General features: G+C 36.2%; 1 protein-coding gene across 6 annotated transcripts in view; it reads left to right on the top strand.

Moving 5' to 3' along the window:
- Mctp (multiple C2 domain and transmembrane region protein) overlaps positions 1 to 25,653 on the top strand; it is a 194,765-nt gene that overhangs the window by 118,864 nt on the left and 50,248 nt on the right. The window contains exons 1-2 of one of the 6 annotated variants that reach the window (XM_073957466.1): positions 11,680 to 11,872; positions 23,240 to 23,461. The exons of 2 other annotated variants lie outside the window; for them this stretch is intronic. In XM_073957466.1, coding sequence (XP_073813567.1) covers positions 23,317 to 23,461 — 145 coding nt within the window. In that variant the 5' untranslated portion in view covers positions 11,680 to 11,872; positions 23,240 to 23,316. Of the gene's footprint in view, positions 1 to 11,679; positions 11,934 to 23,209; positions 23,462 to 25,653 lie in introns of those variants that run through there. 3 more of the 6 variants (XM_073957463.1, XM_073957464.1, XM_073957465.1) reach the window with 3 other exon arrangements.

Raw genomic sequence — 25,653 nt, 5'->3', positions numbered from 1 at the left:
TTGTACCAAATTTAGTACCATTTAGTACTTTTTGTTCCCATAGGTCCGGATTTCCAAACCTACCTCTATCCAACACTCCAACAGTAATCTTAATTTCAAATTTCAGGATTCCAAATGTCTCCGATCACCCAAATGCAGATTGTACCAAATTTGGTACCATTTAGTACTTTTCGTAGCCATAAGTACGAATTTTCAAAAGTATCCCAATCCCACACTCCAATAGTAATCATAATTTCAAATTTCAATATTGCTGCTCTATCCGATCACTCAAATCCAAATTGTACAAGATTTGGTACCATTTAGTACTTTTCGTACCCATAACCAAAAATTTCCAAAACTACCTCTATCCTACACTCCAACAGTAATCTTAATTCCAAATTTCAGAATTCCTGCTTTATCCGTTCACCCAAATCCAAATTATACAAAATTTAGTACCACTCAGTACTTTTTGTACCCACAAGTACGAATTTAGTACTTTTCGCTGCCATAAGTACGAATTTTCAAAAGTATCCCAATCCCACGCTCCAATAGTAATCTTAATTCCAAATTTCACTATTCCAGCTCTATCCGATCACTTAAATTCATATTGTACCAAATTTGGTACCATTTAGTACTTTTCGTACCCAAAAGTACGAATTTCCAAAATACCTCTATCCTACACTCAGACAGTTATTCTAATTCTAAATTTCAGGATTTCAGCTCCATCCGTTCCCCCAAATCCAAATTGTACCTTATTTGGTACTATTTAGTACCTTTCGTACCCATATGCACGAATTTCGAAAACTACCTCCATATCTCAAACCTACACTGCAACAGTAATAGTAATTCCAAATTTCAGAATCGTTTCGCCCAAATTCAAATTGTACCAAATTTAGTACCATTTAGTACTATTCGTACACATGAGTACACATTTTCAAAACCACCTCCTTATATCAATTCATCTTCTAAACCTTGATTTTCATTCCGAATTTTAAGATTTTAGCTCTATCCGTTCACGTAATACCAAATGGTACTAAATTTAGTAACTTTTAGTACTTTTCGTACACTTATAGTTCGAATTTCCAAAAACCCTTTGGTACACCTTTCTAACTCTCCATCAGTGAACCTCATTCCAAATTTCAGAATTCTAGCTCTTCGCGTTTGCCTAATACTAAGGGTACCATATTTAGTACCTTTTAGTACTTTTCGTACCGTTCTAGTTCGAATTTCCAAAAATCCAGCCTTATCTGACACCTTGGGACCAAGAGTGACACTCCCTCAAAATTTCAAGATTCTAGCTCCAGCCGTTTAGCCTGGGCGTTGATTATGAATCAGTCAGTCAGTGAGTCAGTGAGTCAGTGAGTCATCATTACTCAACTCTTTTATAAGTATAGATAATTATTGGATAATTTATCAATTTATTGGAACTCACGAAAATGTTATGACAAATACACTATCTTTCACGACTTCAATATTCATGAGTGCAATTCGATGAAAAAGATCGAATCTTTACTGACAATTGCACTCATGAAAACTCGATTAAAAAAGGTGGGATCTTTCACGACTTAAGGTTGACCCCCACTTGTAAATTTCAGAAAATCGAAAAAAGTTTTATTGGCCTGTTTTAAAGTACAAGTAGCATATAATATGTGGAAAAAATTTCTAGTCGATCGGAACAAAATTGACTGAGATATGAGTGTTGAAAGGGAAAAACTCATCGTGATTTGTATGTATGTAGCATAGAAATTTAAAACGTGTTTTTCTCGAAATGACATTTTGAAAACGCTGCCAACTCTAGCTGAAAAACTAATAAACCGATTTTTATATAATTTTGTGGACTTATTAGGGACATCAAAAACTAGTCCTTTATCGATCGATTTTGTTAAAAAGGTTTTTTCCCGTTTTATGAGCAGAAAACGTCAGTTTTTTAAGCCAAATATTGGAATTTTGATTTTGGTTCCACCATTTCCGTAAAACATAATATTTTTTTTAAAAACTCGATCGATGAAGGACTAGGTCGTTAAGTTCTTAATAAGCATACAAAAATATATGACGATCGGTTTATTAGCTTTATTAATAACAAGTGAGCAAAGGCTATAGTCGGGATGGGGCCGACCATGTGATACCCTACACCACTACCCCTTTGCATAAGCTTTTCACTGCTAAACATTTCTTTTAGGGAATATAATCCGACTACCACCAAAAATAATATGCCTCTTTCTCTCTGGGACCCCCATAAGCAACCAAAATTTCGTGACCATCCGATCAAAATTACGACCTGTAGCTTGATTGCAAAAAATTGAAGAATTCGATGCATTATCGACTATTGTGGTATCTCCCTTGTTTGACCACCTTCGCCAACCTGCTTTACACCAATGTAAAGGTAATATTTTCTTCTTCCATTTACAGGCTTTGCCGTTGGAATACCACTACTAGAAGCCGATATATTCACAAAGAATAAAACTTTGAATTTGTCTCCAAATGAGTTTTTCCCCATTCCGACCCCTAAATATTATCCGTCTATCACCAAAATCAATAGGCTTCTTCCTCTGTGGGGCCCCATCAACCCCCAAAATTTCGTCACAATCCGATCAAAATTCCAACTTGTAGCGTGATTACAAAAAATGGACATATTGGGTTTATTACTGAATTTTGCAATATCTCGGTTTGCTCACTTACGCCAACATACTTTGCAACAATATAAACGAGAACTTTTCTTCTTCCATTGACGAGTATTCCTGTTGGAATACTCCAACCAGAAGCGGAGATATTCGCATAAGAAAAAAACGTTGACTTTCCTCCACATAAGCTTTTCCCTTATTCCGACTCCTGAATATTATCCGACCATCACCAAACTAAATAGGCTTCTTCCTCTGTGGGACCCGCATCCACTCCCAAAAAATTCGTGACGATCCGATCAAAATTGCGACCTGTAGCGTGACTACAAGCAAATCAGAAAATGGGATGCATTACCGACTATTGCGATATCTCTGCTATTTGACCACCTACGACAACCTACTTTACATCGTTGTAAAGATGATATTTTCTACTTTCCTTGCTAGGTTTTGCTTTAGATATACCTCTAAAAGAAACAGAGATATTGGCTTTGAAATAAAACGTTGACCTTTCTCCAAATAAGTGTTTGCCCATTCCGACCCCTGAATATTATCCGACCATCATCAAAGTCAATAGGCTTCTTTCTCTTTGGGACCCCCATTAACCCCAAAAATTTCGTGACGATCCGATCAAAATTGCGACCTGTAGCCTGATTACAAAAAAATCGGAAAATGGGATGTATTATCGACTATTGCCATATCTCTGCTATTTGACCACCTACGACAACCTACTTTACATCGCTGTAAAGGTGATATTTTCTACTTTCCTCGCCAGGTTTTGCTTTAGATATACCTCTAAAAGAAACAGAGATATTGGCTTTGAAATAAAACGTTGACCTTTCTCTAAATAAGTGTTTGCCCATTCCGACCCCTGAATATTATCCGACCATCATCAAAATCAATAGGCTTCTTTCCCTTTAGGACCCCCATTAACCCCCAAAATTTCGTGACGATCCGATCAAAATTGCGACCTGTAGCCTGATTACAAAAAAATCGGAAAATGGGATGTATTATCGACTATTGCCATATCTCTGTTATTTGACCACCTACGACAACCTACTTTACATCGTTGTAAAGGTGATATTTTGTAGTTTTCTTGCCTAGTTTTGCTTTTGATATACCTCTTAAAGAAACAGAGATATTGGCTTTGAAATAAAATGTTGACGTTTCTCCAAATAAGTGTTTGCCCATTCCGACCCCTAAATATTATCCGACCATCACCAAAATCAATAGGCTTCTTCATCTGTGAGACCCCCATTAACCCTCAAATTTTCGTGACGATCCGATCAAAATTGCGACCTGTAGCGTGATTTCCAAAAAAATAGAAAAATGGGATGTATTACCGACTATTGCGATATCTCCGTCATTTGGTTACCTACGCCTACCTAGTTTGCATCATTGTAAAGACGAGATCTTCTACTTTCATAGTCAGGCTTTGCTTTTGGAAATTTTACAACTAAAGCTGAGATATTCGTTAATATAATTAAAATCGCAAAAATGAAAATTGGCGTTTTATTTGTTACTAATGTGATATCTTCGCTGCTTGATCACCTACGAGCACCTACTTTACATCGTTAGAAAGGTGATATTTTCTACTTTAATTGTCAGGATTTGCTTCTGGTATATTCTATATAGAAGCTGAGATATTCGCTTTGGAAAAAAACGTTGTCTTTTTATCCACCTAAGTTTTTTGCCCTTTCCGACCCCTAAATATTATCCGACCATCACCAAAATCAATAGGCTTCTTCCCCTCCGGGACCCCCATCAACATGCAAAATTTCGTGACGATCCGATCAAAATTGCGACCTGTAGCGTGATTACAAGGTTTAGATGGACAGACGGACAGACGGACGGACTGACGGACGGACACACATAGCCAGATCGACTCAGCTCGTCGAGACATTCATTTTGGTATATATAAGTATGGGTCTACGACCATTATTTCGATGCGTTACAAACTTTTTGGCCAAAACCAACTTATAATACCCTCCCCACATAGTGGTGTAGGGTATAAAAACAGGGTTTGGTAGACGGTCAATTGCCGCGAAACTACGTAATATTTTTCAACAAGAATAATTCAGAAGGTAGATTAAGATGTGCTCTTTCAGATGAAAAAAAAAACATATACTAAAAAAAAGTTTCACAGTTTTCTTGGAAAAAAACCATGAAAGTGAAGTCATGATTCCACATGGAACCACCTTCGTTTAATTTTGTTGGTGATCGAATTCCGTATAGAAATTAGACATAGGTGATCTCACAAAAATGGAGTTTGGCCAGAAAAATTTAATTCTGAAAATCGACGTATTCACCGTCAAAGCAGATAAGAATTTTTCCCCCAAACACACTTCCTTATTTGCTTCAGGTTTCAAAACGATACATTAGTGCGGGTGGTACCATTGCACACTGGTCCCAACCTGCGACAAATATCGAAAAATCTATATCAGCAAATTGTCTCTAAACATATCATATTTTAATATTCCAGCACTGTTTTTGTAATTTATAACGGTATTTGGCAAAACAAAACAGAAGAAGTTGACATTTACGTATGATCTCTTAAAAACTTTAAAAACATCAGTAAGGTTGTGACTTCTTACAAGCAAGTAACTCAAAATTGAAAGGATAAAATTATTTTTTTCGAAATGGAAGTTTTAGTACAAGGTTTTCTAATAACTTTTACATAAACATTTGTACACATTATTCTCATAAAATGTGCTGGAAATCACATTTTTTATAATACTTTTTTATGGATTTATTTTCCAAGTCCTAAAAATTGAAGTTGAGTTTTACTAACTTCGCCATCCTTCGCCACAAATTTTTTTAAGAATGTTCGAAATAGTGTCAAGTTTACAAAAAATTTGGTTCCAGCTGCATATATTTGCATTTCCGTGTGTGACATTAAAAATACTGGCGATGCCTCTGGTCGTTTCAGTGAATATGCCGTATTACTGTATTCTCAGTTTCTTCATATTTTTGTGTATTAATTGTTTGTTTTGGTTTTTTTCTTTAAAGATTTAGACATTTTTGTTTTGGGATCTACTTATGAGTGATTTTTTTTTGCTTGTATTATATATTTTTGATGTATGATGCTACATATAATATGAAAAACAATAAAAATGTAAAGTTCGGTTGCACCGAACTTTATTATATCCCTTACCATGAAATATTCTGACCTCAAGTGGAATAATTTGTTTCCTTTCCTGTCCACTATACCATTCGGAGACGTTTTTTGACCACTAAGAACTCCAAATAGCAAATTACAATCAATTCGAACCGAAAATGTAGATAAAAACCTCAAAATAACTGAAATAGGGAGGTACCGTAATATGAGGGCTATACCGAAACCTGGACCTAAGTCCACAATTTTTGGCGCAGAAGGTTTTTGATAATTGAGAACTCCAAATGGCAAATTAAAACCAATTCTGACCGAAAATGTTGATTAAATCTTCAAAATACCTGAAATCGGGAGGTACCGTAATATGAGGGCTATACCGAAACCTGGACCTAGGACCACAATTTTTGGCGCAGAAGGTTTTCGATCATTGAGTACTCCAAATGGCAAACTACAACCAATTCGGGCAGAAAATGTTAATAAAACCTTCAAAATACCTGAAATCGCGAGGTACCACTACATGGGGGCTATAGGAAAAACTGGGCCCATATTGATGATTTTTTGGCTACAGTATTTTTTACTTATTTTTAGCATATACTGAAAAAATCAGATTGATCCGACGATTATAAATATTTTTGTCGCACCTTCCCATACAAGTGGGACCACTGTGCATTGTTTTGTATGATTTGAGTTTTGGTTTGATAAGATGTGGCTTTGCTTCCAAAATGCTTGCTTTGTTACCGCTTTTAGCTTGGAATGGACAATATTTTACAACTTCGTCGGTATATTATCAGAACTAGAAGTCGTACATAAAGCAATTGGGCAAGTTGAGTGGAAAATGCAGTGGCTATCTGTTGTGATGGCAGCTTTCCGATATCAAACTTCCGTATAGTGTTGTTCGTACTTTATTTCCTACGTTTCATCGGGTACGTACTTTCATGCAACAATATAGTGATCTGAGTCAATCCTCGGATCCTCGCGGGACGATCGTACGTCCAGCACTCTCGATGAATGTCGTCCATCTATCACAACGGCATCAATTAGTTTTTTATACTATCCATCATTGTATGGAGGGTATATTAAGTTTGGTTAAGTTTGCGATCGGGATAAAATTCTAAGACGATCTAGCCATGTCCGTCTGTTCTAACCACTCTAGCGTCCGCAATAATTGAGATAGAACGCTAAAATGTTGCTCCCGAGTATCCTTTTTACATAGGCAGGTCAAGTTCGAAGATAGGCTATATAGGTCCACGTTTTGGCATAACCCCCATATAAGGATCCACCCGATTTACCGTATTTTGAGAATTTTACCTACATTTTCTGACCGAATTAGCTGAAATTTCACATTTCACATTTCGGTATAGCCCCATATAACGGTACCCCCGATTTTCGGTCTTTTGAGGGTATTAGCTACAGTTTTTAAACTAGCTGTAATTCGACGCTTGATTTTTTCTGTGGTCACAAAAATTCTCCACCGAAAATCGTCAACATATCCATCCATGTTTTGGTATAGCCCCCATATATGTAAAGGTACAAACAGATTGAAGAAATTTTTAGATATGTTTATTCTAAGCGCTCTTAAAATATATCTTTGGTGTCCTCGTTCCGCTGATGATTTTTAATTTAACAGGAGAATTTGTTTTATTTCACAACTAACGAGAAGCGTTCAACGAGATTCCTGTATTTTATATTTAAAAGTTATTTTTTTCCATTTAAATTCAAGTGTGGCGCTAAATTATTACTTTTGTTATTAATTGTCTCATTTCGTTTTTCTTTCATTTACATCTTGTATGATTTATAATTGTGTATGTACCTAGCGTCTGTTTTTGTTTTGCCTTTGACATTCCATACATTTCAATAAAAAAGCATCCGCCACCATTTATAAATGCTTGTGTATGAATCTATCTTTTTGTGGCTTTTGGGTTTGTATTTAACAAAATAATTGTAAATATGAACATATTTTTATCGACAATTACTTTGATATTTAACAAACCTTATTATATATGTGACAATTTTTTTATCAAATAAAAATTAAAAAATCGATAAACCAGTTTGTTAATATGAAAAATATTTTATCGCTTGAAAAAAATAAAATTAAACAAAATTCTTAGTTAATATGAGAATTGCTTTATCAAAAGAATTTCTAATGAAAACAACAAATTTTTTTATCCACGATTGTCAATATGAACATCACTTTTCTAGGCAAAAAAATCAATTAAAAATTAATCAGATTTTTGATTTTTGTTTTATCAAATGGTTACAATTTTTTTTCTTAATATAGCCCCCATAGAAAAGTGCCTCCCAATTTTCGATATTTTGAAGGTTGTGGCCTCAATATTCCACGGCAATGGGGAACGTTGAGGGAACAAACTTTCCACCGGGAATGTGTAGGTATACGTCCACGCCTCCATAATGCCCCCATACCGACTTTGGGTATTTTGAAGGTTGTGGCCACAATAAATGAAATTCGTCGGTATAGGTTCACGCTTCAATATAGCCCCTATATTGAAGCGTACCTCCCGATATTCGTAATTCTGAAGGTTGTGATGTCAATATCCCACCGAAATGACTGACATTTGTTATTTAGTCTTCCAGAAGAGGATTATCAGTATACCGAAATATCGGAAATTTGATATTCGGTCTTATTTGAGTCTAAAAACTTTCCTCCACAAATTGTCGGTATAGATCGACGTTTTTGTATAGCTTTAATAGAACGGAACCTCCCAAATTTCGGTATTTTGGAAGTTAGCAACGTTGTTTTACTGAGTTTGCTGGAATTTGTTATAAAATTGTTAAATTTTCCTTCAATACAACTCATAGTGGAGGGTATAACGTCGTTCTTACTTGTTATACCCTCAGCCTTTTGGCTAAAGAGGGTATTTACACTTTGATAAGACCAAAAATGTACCTCATCGAAATAATGGTTTTAGACCTCAAGTATGTTTGTACGATATCCGTTTCAGACAATTTTGAATAGATCTAGCAATGTCCGTCCGTCTGTCTGTCTGCCTGTCTGGCTGGTGCGCACGATAACTCTCGAACGGATCAATCCATTCGGTTCAAATTTTGGATATCGAAATATTTTGTCCAGATTTGATTTAAGTTCGAAGATGGGCCATATAGGTCCACTCCTTCAGGTACCTCCCCCACAAATGTTCAAAAATTGTCGCAAAACTTGTGCGCACTATAACTCTCGAAGGGAGTAACCGAATTAGTCTATACTTTGCACATTGTGACATTTCTAGCAGACCCTATTGGTCCACTCTTTCGGGTACCTCCCACACAAAATTTTGGTTAAGTGCAGTTTAAGGCCTGCTCTCCAATCGCTTTGATTTTTGTTCCAACCACTTGTATTCACAAACCCCATTACGACGATATAATTTTTTTCAGGAGGAAATCCATACTTCCTCAGATATCAGCACAAAAACTGCAAACAACCCATATAATACCATGTGTCGTAGTTGGAGCGCACGATAACTCTCGAACGGATCATCATGTTTGGTTCAAATTTTGGGTCTTTCAATATTTTGTCCAAACTTAGTGTAACTTCGATGACAGACCATATCGGTCCACTTCTTCCGGTACCTCCCCCACAAAGGTTCAACATTTTTGCCAAGATTGTGGGCATGATAAATCTAGGAGGGAGTAACCGAATTGAGCCAAACTTTGCTATTGGTAATATTACTTTCAGGCATAGATCGGGTTCTACCATGGACTATATCGGTCCCCTCATTTGGGTACCTCCAAAAAAATTTGGAAAAAGTATAGTTTAACAACTCCTCTCTGATCTTATTAATTTGTGATGCATCAGGTTGCACTTGCGGCCCCTGTTACAACGTTGTAATTTTTTTCGTGGACAAGTCCATACTTCCTGAGATAATGATCCAAAAAGGCCCAGAAAATCCTACCGGCACCACCTAAACTGGCTAATGTGTAAAATAACCCTTTAAGAAAGAAATCGATTTAGCTCAAACTTTGTAAATTGAAAAGTAAAATTGTAATACACTGTGTGTAATTTTTTGAGTCATGTTTTATTAACCATATTCTGACTCCACACTGTGATAGAACACCAAAAATGAGAAGACACGTGTCTCGCCGTTTTTTCGTATCTCATCAATTTTCGCGGTTATAGGCCTCCAAAGGTTTGAGGCTTTGATGTAAAAGGGGTCATTTAGTCAGAACTATATCTTCCAAACCGTTAGGAAATTTGAATTTATCTCAGAGGCAAATCTAAGGAACATTTGTGTAGTTGACTGTGTCTTTAATTTTTGGGCCGTTGCGTATCTTTGGACCAGAGTCGGAGAAAAAAGTATAAAAATTGGATATTTTCAAAAGAGTTTTGCTATTTTTACCATTAAGAACCGTTCATAGACATTTCGCATGTTCCAGAAATTTGCTTATTGATGCCTTTGCTACACTATTGTGGTTGATTGTTTTCTTGAATTTTGAACGGTTTAGTATCTATGGAGCAGAAGCCGAGAAAAGAGGATAAAAATCGGAATTGTTTTGCTATTTTGACCATTAAGATCCCTTTCCACAGAGTTGGTATATTCTAGAAAGATGTTTATTGAGATCTGAGCTACATTTTTGTAGTTGGTTGTTTGCTTCAAATTTGATCGGTTTGATAGCTGTATAAGAAAACTTGAGAAAAAATTTAAAAGAAATTTGACCATGGCGATTTTGACCTTGCAGGTGAAGTTTGATGGATTATATGTGTTCACAATTTTTGTTCTTTGAGACAAGTGCTACAACTTTGCCTCTGAGATAAATTAAAATTTCCTAACGGTTTGGAAGATATAGTTCTGACTATATGACCCCTTTTACATCAAAGCCTCAAACCTTTGGAGGCCTATAACCGCGAAAGTTGATGTGGAGCCAGAATATGGTTAATAATTTTCGTGTTGCACAGTGATATATTTAAATTCATAAAATTAAGTACAACATTTTTAATTATATAGTCTGTAAGGAAAATATCCATAGACTAATAAAGAAAAAAATTATTTCCTACAGATTTGTATTAGGTCCGAATATGTACTACATCGGATCACTCCTACGGGTACACCCTACCCAAAGTTTGGAAAAAATGCACTCTTCTTGGATCATTCTGAATTTTGTTGCAACATGTAGTTTTATGCGGCCCTTTCCATCCTGGAAAATTTTCCCAACAGCTAAAAAACCTACAGAGGTATTGTGTTAACTTTTTTTCTTCGGGTACGTGGCTGAGGGTATATCTCTGTCGGCTCAGCTGACTGATACTTTCTTACCTGTTTTTTATTGTCTTAGACTAGTCTGTTCTGCTTAACATAATGATCGACTTTCTGAACAAAATCCCACGGTAACGAAATAAAATAGTTTGCACAATAACTATCGAACTGAGTTAATTAAAAAATTTGATCCAGTTTCAAGGTATCTCATCCGCAAATGTTCATCAAACATGGAACCTGATATGGGACCGGAAATGTCCTCATATTTAGCTATAATGTGACATTTGAAGTTCTCAGAGGTCCAGAAACTCCTCCTCCAAAAAATCATTAGTAGCAAGCATGCTCAATATTGCTCCATGAAAGCTTCTCCAAAAACGTCAATATTTTTTCTTAATATTCATTGGTAATTTTTTCTACCATTCATTTCGAGGATCTCAATACAGAGGAGGCTCCACTGTATTCCACAACTATCATCAAAGCATGAATGAAGAAAGACAAAACAATTGTTTTCCCCACATATACGAAAACAATATTGTATCACCCGCTACAAAATCTACAATTGTATTGGTGACATTGTCCCAGCAATTGTATTGGTGGTTTGTTTTATACCATATACGTATATATACATACATATGTATGGGTTTATGCATACATGTGTTTCCTTGCCTAACAGATGTTTATCATATCAATGTGTTAGTTAGTTGCCTGTCGACGACATTCTGTACGGTATGTGGATAAAACTAAAAATATACAAAACTAAACAAAATTGAAAGCAGTCTTCTAGGAGCAGAGTTCGTGTAAAGGTTAATGGCGCGTTTGAGGCGCGCATCTTACAATAAAAATTATTATAATTTCGTCGTGCGATGGTGTGCTCCGGCTAAATTTAGAATTTCAAAAGAATAAAGTCTTAAAATGAACTTGAAAGAAGAAAAACACTTTAGCTCTATGTTTTAAATTCCCCAATGGTTGGTTGTGTGTATTGAAACGAAATAAGTTGCAACAAAGTGTTTGGAGTGGCAAACGGCGGTTCGTAAAGCGGTCACATAAATATATACATATGTATGTATATAACTGTAAAGTGTATATGGGAAATAAATTGGTTTTTTTTATTGACTTGGAGTTCAATGTCGTATCCAACAGAGTTATTGATGTAACTGCCTGACTTCGACCGACTACTGTGTCAATATCATCAAATGGTGTTCACTGGCAATCATATTCACGCGAATATATGGTTTAAGTGTTTATAGCTTTGTTTTACGGGGACTTCTTTTGTGATAGTCTGTTGATATCCAGCTTGCAATGTGGCTTGTGTTGCCCAGTAGTGCAATAAACTTCAAGATTTATAGTTGTCTTTAAGAAATGAAATACATTCTTTGATGGATATGTATGTACTTGACTTGTAGAACTTGTTGTCTTCTCTATGTCAAAAAGTTTGGCATTATGTTTGTGTATTACTTCTGTGGAATTTCCAATTAAAGTGTGAAATATTTATTACCTGGAAATTTCTTTATTTTGAGCATGAAACTTGTGGCATCTATTTCTTTTTAACAAATTTGGATTATTTCTTGTGAGTGAGAAATTTCTATTAAAACCTAATTAGAAAAGTTTTGTTTTTGTTTACAAGAAAGTGTTAATTGAAACTTATTTAATTATAAGCAGGTGGGACTGATAATGTGGAACCTATGTAGCAGCATACATTGATTTGAATCACTTTTCATTGTCAAGCATAAAGAAAATAAAATAAATACTACAACAAGATGAAACAACAAAGATTACTGAGACAGATGAAAGTGTTTATTTCTCGTGAAGTGTTCATCCACTTATGTCGAAGTGTTTAGTTTAGAAAGTAAAGAACGTAATTAAAAACAAGTAAGAACTTTGTTAAGTTCGACTGGCCGAACTTTTCATACCCTCCACCACGAACTGTATTGAAGCACCTCTTATTGCTTGCAGGAGCTGATTATCTTAACTGAAGATAGGCCTTTTAAAATACCTCATATTTACATTTTTCCGAATTGAGCCTTTGGATCCTCAGACAACACACAATATAAAATTACAGCAATCCCTGTTAAAAATTTCACAAAAAATCCTCGAAAGACATAAAATTGGCCCAAATCGGTTCATGATGGCTAGACTAAAAATTGCATTTATATAGTTTTTTGTTTAAAAAACCCATACCAATACGTTTTGTACCTTTAGCGAAGACCAAATAAACAAGTAAGAAAGTATCAGTCGGCTTTGCCGACAGAGATATACCCTCAGCCTATGTGAATTTAAACTTTCATTTCGGACCAAATTGGTTGATCAGTTCGAGAATTATCGTGTTTTCCAGCCACTACATATGGTGAATTAGGGGTTTTTACACCTTTTGCGCTGAACTTGCACTGAAAAAAACGTTTACCATCGTAATTGTAGTAGCGAATGCAAGTTGCTCCAACAAAAATTAAAGTGACTCGAGAGCAGGCCTTAAAGTGAACTTATCCGAAATTTTGTGTGGGGGGTTCCTGAAAGAGTGGACAAATATAGTTCATATTCGAACTTATTCTATATCTGGTAGATAAATTGAATCAAATCGGACACTCCCTTCAAGAGTTATCGTGCGTACACTTTTTTTTTGAATATTTTTGAACTTTGGATGAGGTACCTGAAGGAGTGGACCGATTAAGTCCATATTGGAACCTCACCTAAGTCTGGTAGAAATTTCACGATGTGCAAAGTGTGGACCAAATCGGTTACTTCCATCAAGAGTTATCGTGCGCACAAATTGTCCGAACATTTCCGAACTTTTGTGGGGGAGGTACCCGAAGCAGTGGACCGATATGGCTTATCTTCGAACTAAAACTAAGTTTGGACAAACTTTTACGAAGGCCAAATTTTGGACCGCATCGTCAGATCCGTTCGAGAGTTATCTTGTGCTCAAACCACTACACACGGTGTCATAGGGTTTTTTTTTTGCAACTTTCAGGTTATTTTCTCAGGAAGTATGGACTTGCCCCTGATGAAACTTGTACCGTCGTATGGAGGGCCGTGAATACCAGTTGTTACAGCAAGAATCAAAGCTATTCGAGACCAGGTCCTAAACTGAACTTATCCGAAATTTTGTGTGGGAGGTACTCGCTTGAGTCCATATTGGAACCTAATCTAAGTTTGGTAGAAATTTAACGATGTGCAAAGTATGGACCAAATCGGTTACCCCCTTCAAGAGTTATCGCTGGCACACATTTTCCGAACATTTTCGAACTTTTGTGGGGGAGTTACCGGAAGGAGTGGACCGATATAACCCATCTTCGAACTTAAACTAAGTTTGGACAAAATATTGCGAAAATCAAATTTTGGGACAAATCGGTTCATCCGTTCGAGAGTTATCGTGTGCACCAGCCAGCCAGACAGACGGACAGACAGACAGACGGACGTACATTGCTAAATCGACTCCAAATTGTCTGAAACACATTTCGTCCAAACATACTTGGGGTCTAAAACCATTATTTCGATGAGGCACATTTTGCCCGTATGAAAGTGTATATACCCTCGTTAGCACAAATGCTGAGGGTATAAAAAATTCTGTTATTCAGTATAAAACGTTAACCCGTAACTTAAGCCATTTCGGTGGAATATTGGAACCACAACTTTTAAGATAGCGAACATGAGAGGGACATTATATGGGAGCTATATATAGACGGGGAGCAATACCGGCAAATTTCTTCTTGTATATCCTTAACGAAAACTAAATTTCAAATTTCAACCATTTAGGCGGGTTGTTGAGGTCACAACCTTCAAGACACCGAAAATCGGGAGGGACCGTTCTATGGGGGCTATGCGAAGGCGTGAACCTATACTGATAATTGCCTTCTGGAATATTTTATACCTCAATAGAAGACCAAATACAAAGTTTCATCCATTTCGGTTTCATAATGACGCTGAAACCTTTAAAATACCGGAAACCGGGAGGTACGGTTCTATGGGGGCTACATGAAGGCGTATTTCACGTAGAAATTTTCATACCCCCAAAGAAAACTAAATATCAAATTTCAGCCATTTCGTCGGGGTATTCAGGGCATTACTTTGAAAATATCGAAAATCGGGAGGTACGCTTCTGCGGAGCCTTTAAGAAGGTAGAAAGTTTTGTACCCCCTAGTGAACACTAAATACTGAATTGCAGCCATTTCGGTCGGATATTGAGAGAACAACTTTCAAAAGATCCAAAATCGGGAGATAAGCTTCTATGGGGGCTATACGCAGGCGTGGACCAATACCGACAAATTTTAAGGCGAAAGTTTTATACAACCAACGTAGATAAAATACTAAATTACACTGTGCAGCAGCATTTTTGGGGGGTGTAAAATTTCTTTTGGAGATGAAAGCCCTTGATGAATATACTAAGAATCCAAAAGGAAATTTTCGCCATAGGTAAAGTCTCTGAGATATCGCGCGATGAAGTTTTTGATTTTTTCCCTATAATACTTGGGAAAATAGCTACATATCTCTGTTATGCGTTGTTGTAGATTCGTCTTGAGGTGAGATGTCTTCAGTGAAATCGATTGGCGAAAATTTCCTTTTGGGTTCTTAGTATACTCATCAAGGGCTTTCATCTCCAAAAGAAATTTTCCACCCCCCAGACGTTGAGTTCCATTTTGTGTCACAGTGTTATCGGTGATATATTGAGGGCACAACCTTCAAAATATTGAAAATCGCGAGGCACGCTTCTATGGGGGTAATATGTAGGCGTGGACCTATACCGAAAAATTTCAAGTGGAAAGTTTTACACCCCAAACGAAGACCAAATGCCATATTTCAGGCATTTCGGTGGGATAATAAGGCTAAAACGTTCAATATACCGAAAATCGGAAGGTACCGTTCTATGGGGGTATATCAAAAAGTGGACCGATATATCCCATCCCGATAAAAAATTGCGAGCTTTATCTTGATTTCAACAGACGGAAGGACGGACAGACGGACATGGTTATTTCGACTATATATAAACAAACGTTCCCAGCAAAATGTTCGATGCCAAAGATGTCATTCAATCATGGGTGAAAGTGATCTGGAATGTCATCTTTTTAGCATCTTCATCCATGAATTTTATATGAGCGTGGACCCCAAAATATGCTATTCATTTTTGGATCCAAAGCATGTCATTTACACCAATGCTTTGACATGTCATTTTCAACATCCCTTTGCAATGACATTATCATTACGACGAGAGTTTTATCAACGTTGGTTGTGATTTCTAGTCTCCGACAACATCAAGCCTATTGTAAATAATTAATTTTACACATTAATGCCCAGTTTCTCTAAGACGATTCGAACTCAAATTCGTTCGAATTACGACCAAACTCCTGTTATTGTAATAAATATTTGTTTGATTGAAAACAAAAATGAATGAAATATATTTCATAAAACAGAAGTTTGGTAGTATTTCGAACGAATTTGAATTCGAATCGTCTTAGTGGGACAGGGCATTAGAAAAATGTGTATAAATAAAAACACAAAATTCATCTCTATTGGATCGATGGAATGGGTTCAAATGCTGATGAAAAGTTCGCATCTTTCACGACTTCCTTTGTATTTGTTCAAATGCTAATGAAAAGATCGGATCTTTCACGACTTCGTTTAAACCAATGCAAAAGATGCCATGAAATCACGTCATCGCAAGGAACCCCTTCCCTGAAATTTTGCTGGGTTCCTATAAGTGGGCAATATAAAAGAGAGATTGTTTATCTCAAGCAGTAGTTTACTATCCTGGATAGGATAACCGCGAGCATGGGCGATTAATCTTCTACACCATATTTTGCCCGACTGACAGCACCTGTATCTTCACATGAACATGACCCATCTTTATCATTCGGATCCAGGATGTCCCATTGATTTGATGTCGATCTATCTATGTTTGTCCCTCCGTTCATCTGTAGAAGGTAGTAACCTAGCAAAATTTTCGATGCCAAAGATGTCATTCAATCATGGGTGCAAGTGATCTGGCATGTCATCTTTTTAGCATCTTCATCCATGAATTTTATATGAGCGTGGACCCCAAAATATGCTATTGATTTTTGGATCCAAAGCATGTCATTTACACCAATGCTTTGACATGTCATTTTCACCAACCCTTTGCAATGACATCGTCATTACGATGATGTTTTATCAACGTTGGTTGTGATTTCGAGTCTCCGACAACATCAAGCCTATTGCAAATATTTAATCTTATATATTTAAAAAATGTGTATAAATAAAAACACAAAATTCATCTCTATTGGATCGATGAAATTGGTTCAAATGTTGATGAAAAGATTGGATCGTTCACGACTTCATTTGCATGGGTTCAAATGCTGATGAAAAGATCGGATCTTTCACGACTTCGTTTGAACCAATGCAAAAGATACCTGGACATTCGGACTGACGGACATTCATAAATAGACTCAGAAAGTGATTATATGTATATCCCCAAAAAGAACTATGGGTCTATTTCGTTTCCTTTTGTATGTTACATACAAATGCACAAAGACATAATACCCCTTACCACAGTGTGGTGTAGGGTATAAAAAGTATTAGTCTTTGCCGACAGAGGTATACCCTTAGCCTCTATGAATTGAAACACACTCTTCGCAAAGAAACCTATGTATTTAGGGGGTCATCAGCATTTTGGTCGTACTTGATTAGGATAAAATATCAAATGTTTTGCGGGGGAGACTAAAGGAATGGATCGACATAGTACATTTTGGAAGTGTGTCTTATTTTGGGAATCATTCTTCTCGATAGGACCATGATATCAGGAAACATGGACTTGACCACGAAAAACATCATATCGCTGTAAACATTGCTACTGGGAGTACCTTCGGGAAAATTTTCTAAAAGATTCTCACACAGATCCTTTACCGCACTCAAAACAAATTTTGATCAGTTGTCTGGGTGGTACCCTAAGGAATGGATCGATAGGGTCCACTTTTGAACATAAAATAAGCTTGGTTAAAATATTTCGAGATCCAAAGTTTTGACCGTCCTCCTTCCAGTAGGACCTATAAGCACCATTCGAATTTCATCTAATATTCGAAGAAATATTACGATATGCAAAGAGTGGAGCAACGCAGTTCGGGAGTTGTCGTGCGCACCAGCCACAACGCATTCTGGCCGTAGGGGTTTTTCAGTTTTCGGGTCATTTTCTCAAGACGTATGGATTTGCCAGTGAAAAACTTGAACAATCGTAATAGAGGCCTTGAGTGCAACCTCTTGCAAGAAAAATCAAAACGATTCGAGAGGAGGTCCTAACCTGCACTTTCCCGAAATTTGGTGTAGCATGTATCCCAAGAAGTTGACATACATAGTCCATATTCTAACATGATCAATGTCTCGTAGAAATATTACGATGTACAAAGTATGGAGCAAGTCGGTTACTGGCTGCTAGAGTTATCGTGTGCACTAGTTTAGCGAAAAGTTTTGAACTTTTGTGGGGGAGGTACCCAAAAGATAGGACTGATAAGGCCCATCAGATAACATGATTTAATTTTGGGCAAAATAATACGATTGAAATTCGAGTGGAGGTCTTAAACTGCACTTTTCCTAAATTTTGTGTGGGAGTTTCCAGAAGGATCGAACGAACATATTCGAACTTTATCTGTGTCTAGTAGAAATATTACGGGGTGCAAAATATGGACCACAATCGGTTAGTCACTTCGAGAGTTATCTTACGCATATTTTTTGCGAAAAAAGTTGAACTTGTGTGGGGGAGGTATCCGAGGGAGTGTGCCGATATGGCCCATCTTCGAACTTAAACTAAGTTTGGACATAATAGAAAAGCAGGAAAAACGTGAGAATGGGAATCTCGGGGTGTTCAAGATTCAGAATGAAGTCCGAAAATTTTACCAGAGTGTAAAACACCAGTCTAGTATAGTACAGATACCTTCTCCTGCAAAGATGATGAAGAGGACCTGGTAACTGATACAGATAGCGTACTGGAAGGAGCATTCCATAAAGCTTTTAATATTGAATACGACAATTCCTAGAGAAGATTCACGAAAAGCAGATCGACTCATACCATCTGTTTGTCGACTATAAAGCCGACTTCGACAGCCCAATAAGGTAAAATGTGAAAATTAATACGATTATGCAGAACATGACGATTTTGAATTATCAGTTCAGGCAGGGCATCAATGTTCTCTGGCACAACGGCCGTTTTTGGACGGGCCTCGGCTTTGACCGAGCATCGGCCACAATTGAATTTATGAAACGAGTTTTTCATAGTGCTATAGGATGGTGCTACATCGCCATACAATGAGAAAAGTTCATCGTTGCACCCTTGTCGTGATATATGTCAGATGGCGCCTGCATGCAACACTAAGTAAAGAATGATTACTAGGGTTATGACTTTTTGACATTTTTTCTCAAAAATGATTTCCTGTAGCAGGGATGAATGAACTTTTGCCTAATAATCACTACGCTATCGTTTATTCCATTGAAATATAAAAAAAGTTCACGCACAAATCGATTTTAAAAATATAATTTTTTGAAAAAATGTATGAAATAAAAAAAATATTTTTTTCAAAAATTATTTTTTGTTGCGCGAATGAATAAATATAAGCCTACTAATAACTATAATAATGTTTATTTCATTCAAATATTGAAAAAGGTCATGCACAAACCACTTTGAAAAAATTTTAAATTTTTTGTTTTTTTGTTAAAAAATTATATCTTTAAATAAAAGCGTTTACGAAATTTTTACGATTCTCAGAATTGAAGAAAATTAGTGAGAAATAAATGTTATGTCAGTTTAATTATCTCATCAGACTCTAAAGTTTATTTTCAATTGTATATCCGCTTACAGTGACTTCAAAAAATTGTCCATAATTTTGATAAATTCAAATTTTAAAATCATTTTGTGCGTGAGGTTTTTTCACCGAATCACCTTATAATTATGATTTTATGTAATCTTATGGCAAAACTCATCACGCTACGATACAGGGATATGAGGTTGTAAAAAAGTCATAACCCTAATGATTACACTGTGCAACAAAATTGAAGTGGAAGTCTGGGGTACGGACAATTCCTCTTGGGGAAGAAAGGCCTTGGTGAGTATATTAAGAACCCCGAAGGACAGATTCGTCTTGAGTCGAACTTCCGCGTTACGGCGTGATGAAGTTTTTGCTAGAGACCCTTTAAGCCATCAGGAATTAGCGTTATATCTTTGTTCAATGTTGTTTTAGCTTATTTTTGAGATGACATGTCTTCAGTAAAATCGAATGAGGATTATTTTCATAGAGCTCTTCGACCTCCTAACTCGCTTCCTTCAATGTCCTTTTCGTCCTATATTGTAAGAGCCGCTAGCAAAGTGCCACAAGAAGACGTTTTTGAGCTTCGGAATGTTCTGCAAAAATGTCACTCAGAACATTTTAGGTACGGCTGTCATTGACAACTAATCGATTTTGTAACGCGGAAGTTCGACTCAGGGCGTATCTGTCCTTTGGGATTCTTAATATATTCACCAAGGGCTTTCATCTCCAAAAGGAATTATCTCTGCCCCAAAATTTGTGTTTACAGTGTTTTATAGTAGCCCTTGTATTTGTTTTTTGTTTTCCTTTTCTAATTATTTCGGCTTTGAAAAACTTTCCTAAAAATGATGTCGTTCCACAGATAATCTATCCATTTCCCATCATTATGAATTTATTTTATTATGCAAATAAATACAAATTACAATAATTAAAATTTCTACAGAGGACGTACCCTCTTATTAGAAGTAGTCAATTTTTATGAATGCTTTACAAATGATAAAATAACAAGAACAGCGTACTACAAAAAATTCTTGTGGTAAATAAATATTTGTTCGTATTAATTGTTTATACCCTCAGCCTTTAGGCTAAGGAGGGTATATACACTTTGATACGATAAAAATGTGCCTCATCGAAATAATGGTTTTAGACCCCAAGTATGTTTGGACCAAATGTATTTCAGACAATTTGGAGTCGATCTAGCCATGTCCGTCCGTCTGTCTGTCTGTCTGTCTGTCTGTCCTGCTGGCTGGAGCGCACGATAACTCTCGAACGGATGAACCGATTCGGTTCAAATTTTGGCTTTCGTAATATTTTGCCCAAACTTAGTTTAAGTTCGAAGATGAGCTACATCGGTCCACTCCTTCCGGTACCTCCCCCACAAAAGTGCGCAAATGTTCGGAAAGTTTGTGCGCACGATAACTCTTGAAGGGAGTGACCGATTTGGTCCATACTTTGTATAGCGTAAACTTTCTACCAGAGTAATATAAAGTTTCAATATGGTCTCAATAGGTCCACTCCTTCGGGTACCTCCCACACAAAATTTCGGAAAAGTTCAGTTTAGGGCCATCTCTCGAATCGCTTTGATTTTTGTTTTTGCAGCTTGTATTCACTGCCCTCCATACGACAGTACAATTTTCATCAGGGGCAAGTCCATACTTCCTGAGAAAATAGCATGAAAGTTGCAAAAAAGAACACTATGACACCGTGAGAGGTGGTTGGAGCGCAAAATAACTCTCGTACGGATCTGCCGATTCGGTCCAAAATATGGCCTTAGTAATATTTTGGCCAAGCATAGTTTAAGTTTGAAGATGAGCCATATCGGTCCACTCCTTCGGGTACCTCCCCCACAAAAGTTCAAAAATGTTCGGAAAAATTGTTCGTACGGTAACTCTTGAAGGGAGTGGCCGAATTTGTCTATACTTTACACATCCTAATATATCTACCAGATATAGATCAGGTTAAAATATGGACTATATTTGTCCACTCCATCCGGTACCTCCCACACAAAATTTCGAATAAGTTCACTTTAAGACCTGATACCACCGAATCACTTTGATTTTTGTTGAAGCAACTTTCATTCGCTGCCTCAATTACGATGGTAAAAGTTTTTTAGGGGTGAGTCCATACTTCTTGAGCAAACAGCCCGAAGAGTGTAAAAACCCCCTATGGCACCATATGTTGTGGCTGGAGATCCACTTTCATAACGGTCAATGTCGATCCATTCCTTTTAGTATCTCCTCCGCAAAACTTTTGATATTTAATCCTAATCAACATTTTTGTCGGTTCAAACGCCCAAAATTTTAAAACCCCCTAAACACATACGTATTTTGGGAAAAAATTGTTTCAATATACACAGGCTGAGGGTATATCTCTGTCGGCAAAGCCGACTGATACTTTTTTACTTGTTTATTCTCATATTTCCAATGAATGCTTCGATATCATCTTTCCACTAAAGCCAAGTTGTTCCGTTACAGTATGGGTTGTGGTATCTACGCACCCAATCGAAAAACGTCAACATTACAAATTTCTTGAAGAATAAATTCCTCAAGGCATTTCAACCATCGAACAGTCAAAACAAATACACCCAACTCTCAGTAATTGAAGAAGAATTTTTAGGTTTGTTTATTTTCTGGTTTTTATTGTTGTTGTGGGTTGGTTTTACAACCCCTATCCTAACTGTGTGGATGGGGCGTATTAAATATGTAAGCAACAAATTTTCGAGTTGATTTGTTTATGTAATAGTCAATAGTAAATGATTGACATAGCTAGTATATAATAACATCAGCTAGATATGAAATTGTTAAGCGATAGTTAGTTATTCTTAAATGAAGGATTCCACTCAGGAAAGAAGGCTATTGAAATAAAGATAATTTCTTTGCCATAATTTCGCAATTTTTTTCTCTATCTCGATCTTTTTAATATTAGACTTTTTATTTTAGTTGAAGTTTCTCGTGATAGGATCTACCGTACGTCAATGTCACTCAAACACACCAATTACTGTATTTTTTTTGCTTGAGCAAAATTCCATATTTCTCCTGGTTGTAGAACTGATGTTGCTTTCAAAGTTATGGCGGTGACGAGTTAAATATAGTCAATCATTATCTAAAATTTTTGTTTTAAAATATCTCCCTATCGCCCTTTACCAGCAAGATACATTGTAGCAGATTCCTTTTCCTATTTTCCCACTTTAACCAATGTCTATTTACATCAATAACTTTGAAATAAAATACAAAAAATACGTGCTCATCTCGCTCAGATGAATCTCTGCAAAAAATCCATATCCTTGCAATAACTTTCTAAAAGAAAAGCAATCAATAACCATTTAATCAAATGACAATTGTGGCAATTACTTTAAGTAATTACTGTCATGTTGTGCGATTGGAATCATAGTTTTACATTTTCTCATATTATCCTTACACTGTTGTTGTGGATAACAACATGATATTATACAACTACCGACAACCCTTGTACATGGATATCAATTTATCACATCACACAAACCAATGCTAACATAAAAAAAATCTCAACTAAAAAAAAATCCTACAGCATAAAGTGAAAATCTGAAATATTTAATAGATACGACAACTCAATTAAATGTCATGCAGAGCTACAACGACGACCCCTGCTCCCATTATCATTGGTCGTCCATCTAAATGGAGACAAGTGATTCGCATGCCAATGAAAACAAAACGAAAAAGAAAACCAAAACAAAATCGAAATCGAAAATAAAACAAAAAATCAAAAAGAGTGTATCATGGAATTGCGCCCAATGTTTTAAAATAGCCAAAGTTGAACCAGGTAATTGCATCAAATTTATCACGCTATTTATAGTTTTTGGATATTGCACAAGTAATTAATTGGATACTATAATTGTTGATTGTACGTATCTATATCATGTCATTGTTGGGGGGTTGAAGTGAAAAAAACGTTGGTTTTGCGTTAAAATGGGGAATTGACGTATGACAATAAGTTAATAAAAGTTTTGCTATTAAAGGTGTTGGGGATTTGTTTCTGTTATTGTGAGTATCTCCATAGACGTTGTTTGTTCCCCGATGCTATTTCTATGATGGTATTTACACGGCTTACTTACGCATATTTACAATTGTGACTAATTGGTAAATCTAAATCTTCTTTAAGTAAATGTTTCTAGAACCTTAAGGGATCATCCCCAGTTGTGTAGCCCAAAATATTATAATTATATTATAAACCCTGTAACGAATATTAAATATTTCAATAAAAGCTTCAAAATACTAAAATTGGGATAGTTCACCGTACATTTCAATAAAATTTGGTATTCATTCAAAGCTCAGACGGTGTTCTTTCATTTTCAGATTCTCCCCTTGGTATATATCCAATGAAAGTGGAGATATCCACCATGGAAATAAAATCTCACAAATTGGAAAATGGGGATACATGAGCTTCTTTTTCGATATCTCTAGTAGTTGGCCACTTTTGGTAACGCAATTAAAAGCTTAGAATGTTTTTTTTTTTTAATACAGTTAGTCAACTAAATTATTGCAAACAAAGAATTTTTAAAAATTACAACAAGAAATTTTATGAATAATGTTGGACTTTTGTACACATGAGTTCATTTACCTATTTGTGGCAACATCAAGGCAATAATCGCGTAAATCGGTCAGTAATAACGAAAACAACAGACAAAAAGGATAGTTACCTGTATTTCGGAGGAAACTAAATAAATGCGTAATAAATCGCGTGATTTCCCGCGATTTTTTTTGCAATTACCCTCCAAATATTTTCCATTTGACCAAAAAATCATATATATGTAATTTTATAGCGATCAGTAAACGTTAACCTCTGCCACCGGAGCGATCTTTGTTTCCATTGTAATTTGTATGGGACCAAAGGTGGGTGAATTTTCAACAAAATTCTCTGAAGGCCGCAAAGGAATCCTACAAAATTGTGATGATCGCTCAATGATAAGCCGTGCCACCTAAACGATCTTTATTTCCAATGGTGAATTTTCAGGTGAATCACTCTAGCGTTCGCAATAATTGAGATAGAACGCTAAAAGATTTTAGAAACAGTTTCTTGACCGAACTAACTGAAATTTTACGTTTGAAGTACAAAAAACTCCTGCACCAAAAATGGTGGAGATAAGTCCACGTTTTGATATATGCCCCATATAACGGTACCTCCCGATTTAAAGTATTTTTAGGCTTTCCACTCGTTTTTTAACAATGACCAAAATGACTAAAAATTGTCAATATAAGTCCACGTTTTGGTACAGCCCCCATATAAAGGTACGTGCCGATTTAAGGTATTTTGGATAAAAAAATCGTCAATATAGGTCCATGTTTTGGAATAGCCCCCATATAACGGTACCCCTGATTTTCATTATTTTGAGGATTTTAGCTAAAATTTTTAAGCGAAGTAGCTGCAATTCGGGACTTAAAGTTTTCAGTAGCCATATTTTGGTATAGCCGTCATATAACGGTATGCCCGACTTTCGGTACTTTGAGGACTTTAGCTACAGTTTTTAACAGAACTACCTGTATTTTAACACTTGATTTTTTCAGTGGTATCGAAACTTCTACACCTAAAATCATCCACATATTTCCATTTTACTTCGGTACTTCGCATATTTGGTATATCCCACATATAACAGTACCTCCCGATTTAAGGTATTTTGGGGATTTGAGCTAAATTTTTTTTACCGAACTACCTAAAATTTGACATTTGAGGTTCTCATTGATCCCCTAACTTCTCCACCAAAAATCGGGTTATAGAACGGTACCTAGGATTTTTCGGTATTTTAGCTACAATTTTTCACCGAACTAGCTGTAATTTGACATTTGAAGTTCTCAGTAGTGCGATTGTCTAACTCATTTCTTTAGTTACCGACAAAAATCGTTAACATTAAAATGCAAAATTATGAATGAAAAGTTCAAATAAAAGTTAACAACACTCTTGCTATCGGTAGAACTTTACGACTACTTTTTATTCGCCGCTAACTTACCAAAAAATAT

Source organism: Musca autumnalis, unplaced genomic scaffold (assembly GCF_047663935.1).
Source record: "Musca autumnalis isolate F117 unplaced genomic scaffold, ASM4766393v1 scaffold_5, whole genome shotgun sequence".
Classification (NCBI taxonomy): Eukaryota; Metazoa; Arthropoda; class Insecta; order Diptera; family Muscidae; genus Musca; species Musca autumnalis.
Note: the sequence above shows the minus strand (reverse complement) of the source record. Positions and strands in the feature narration are given on the sequence as shown.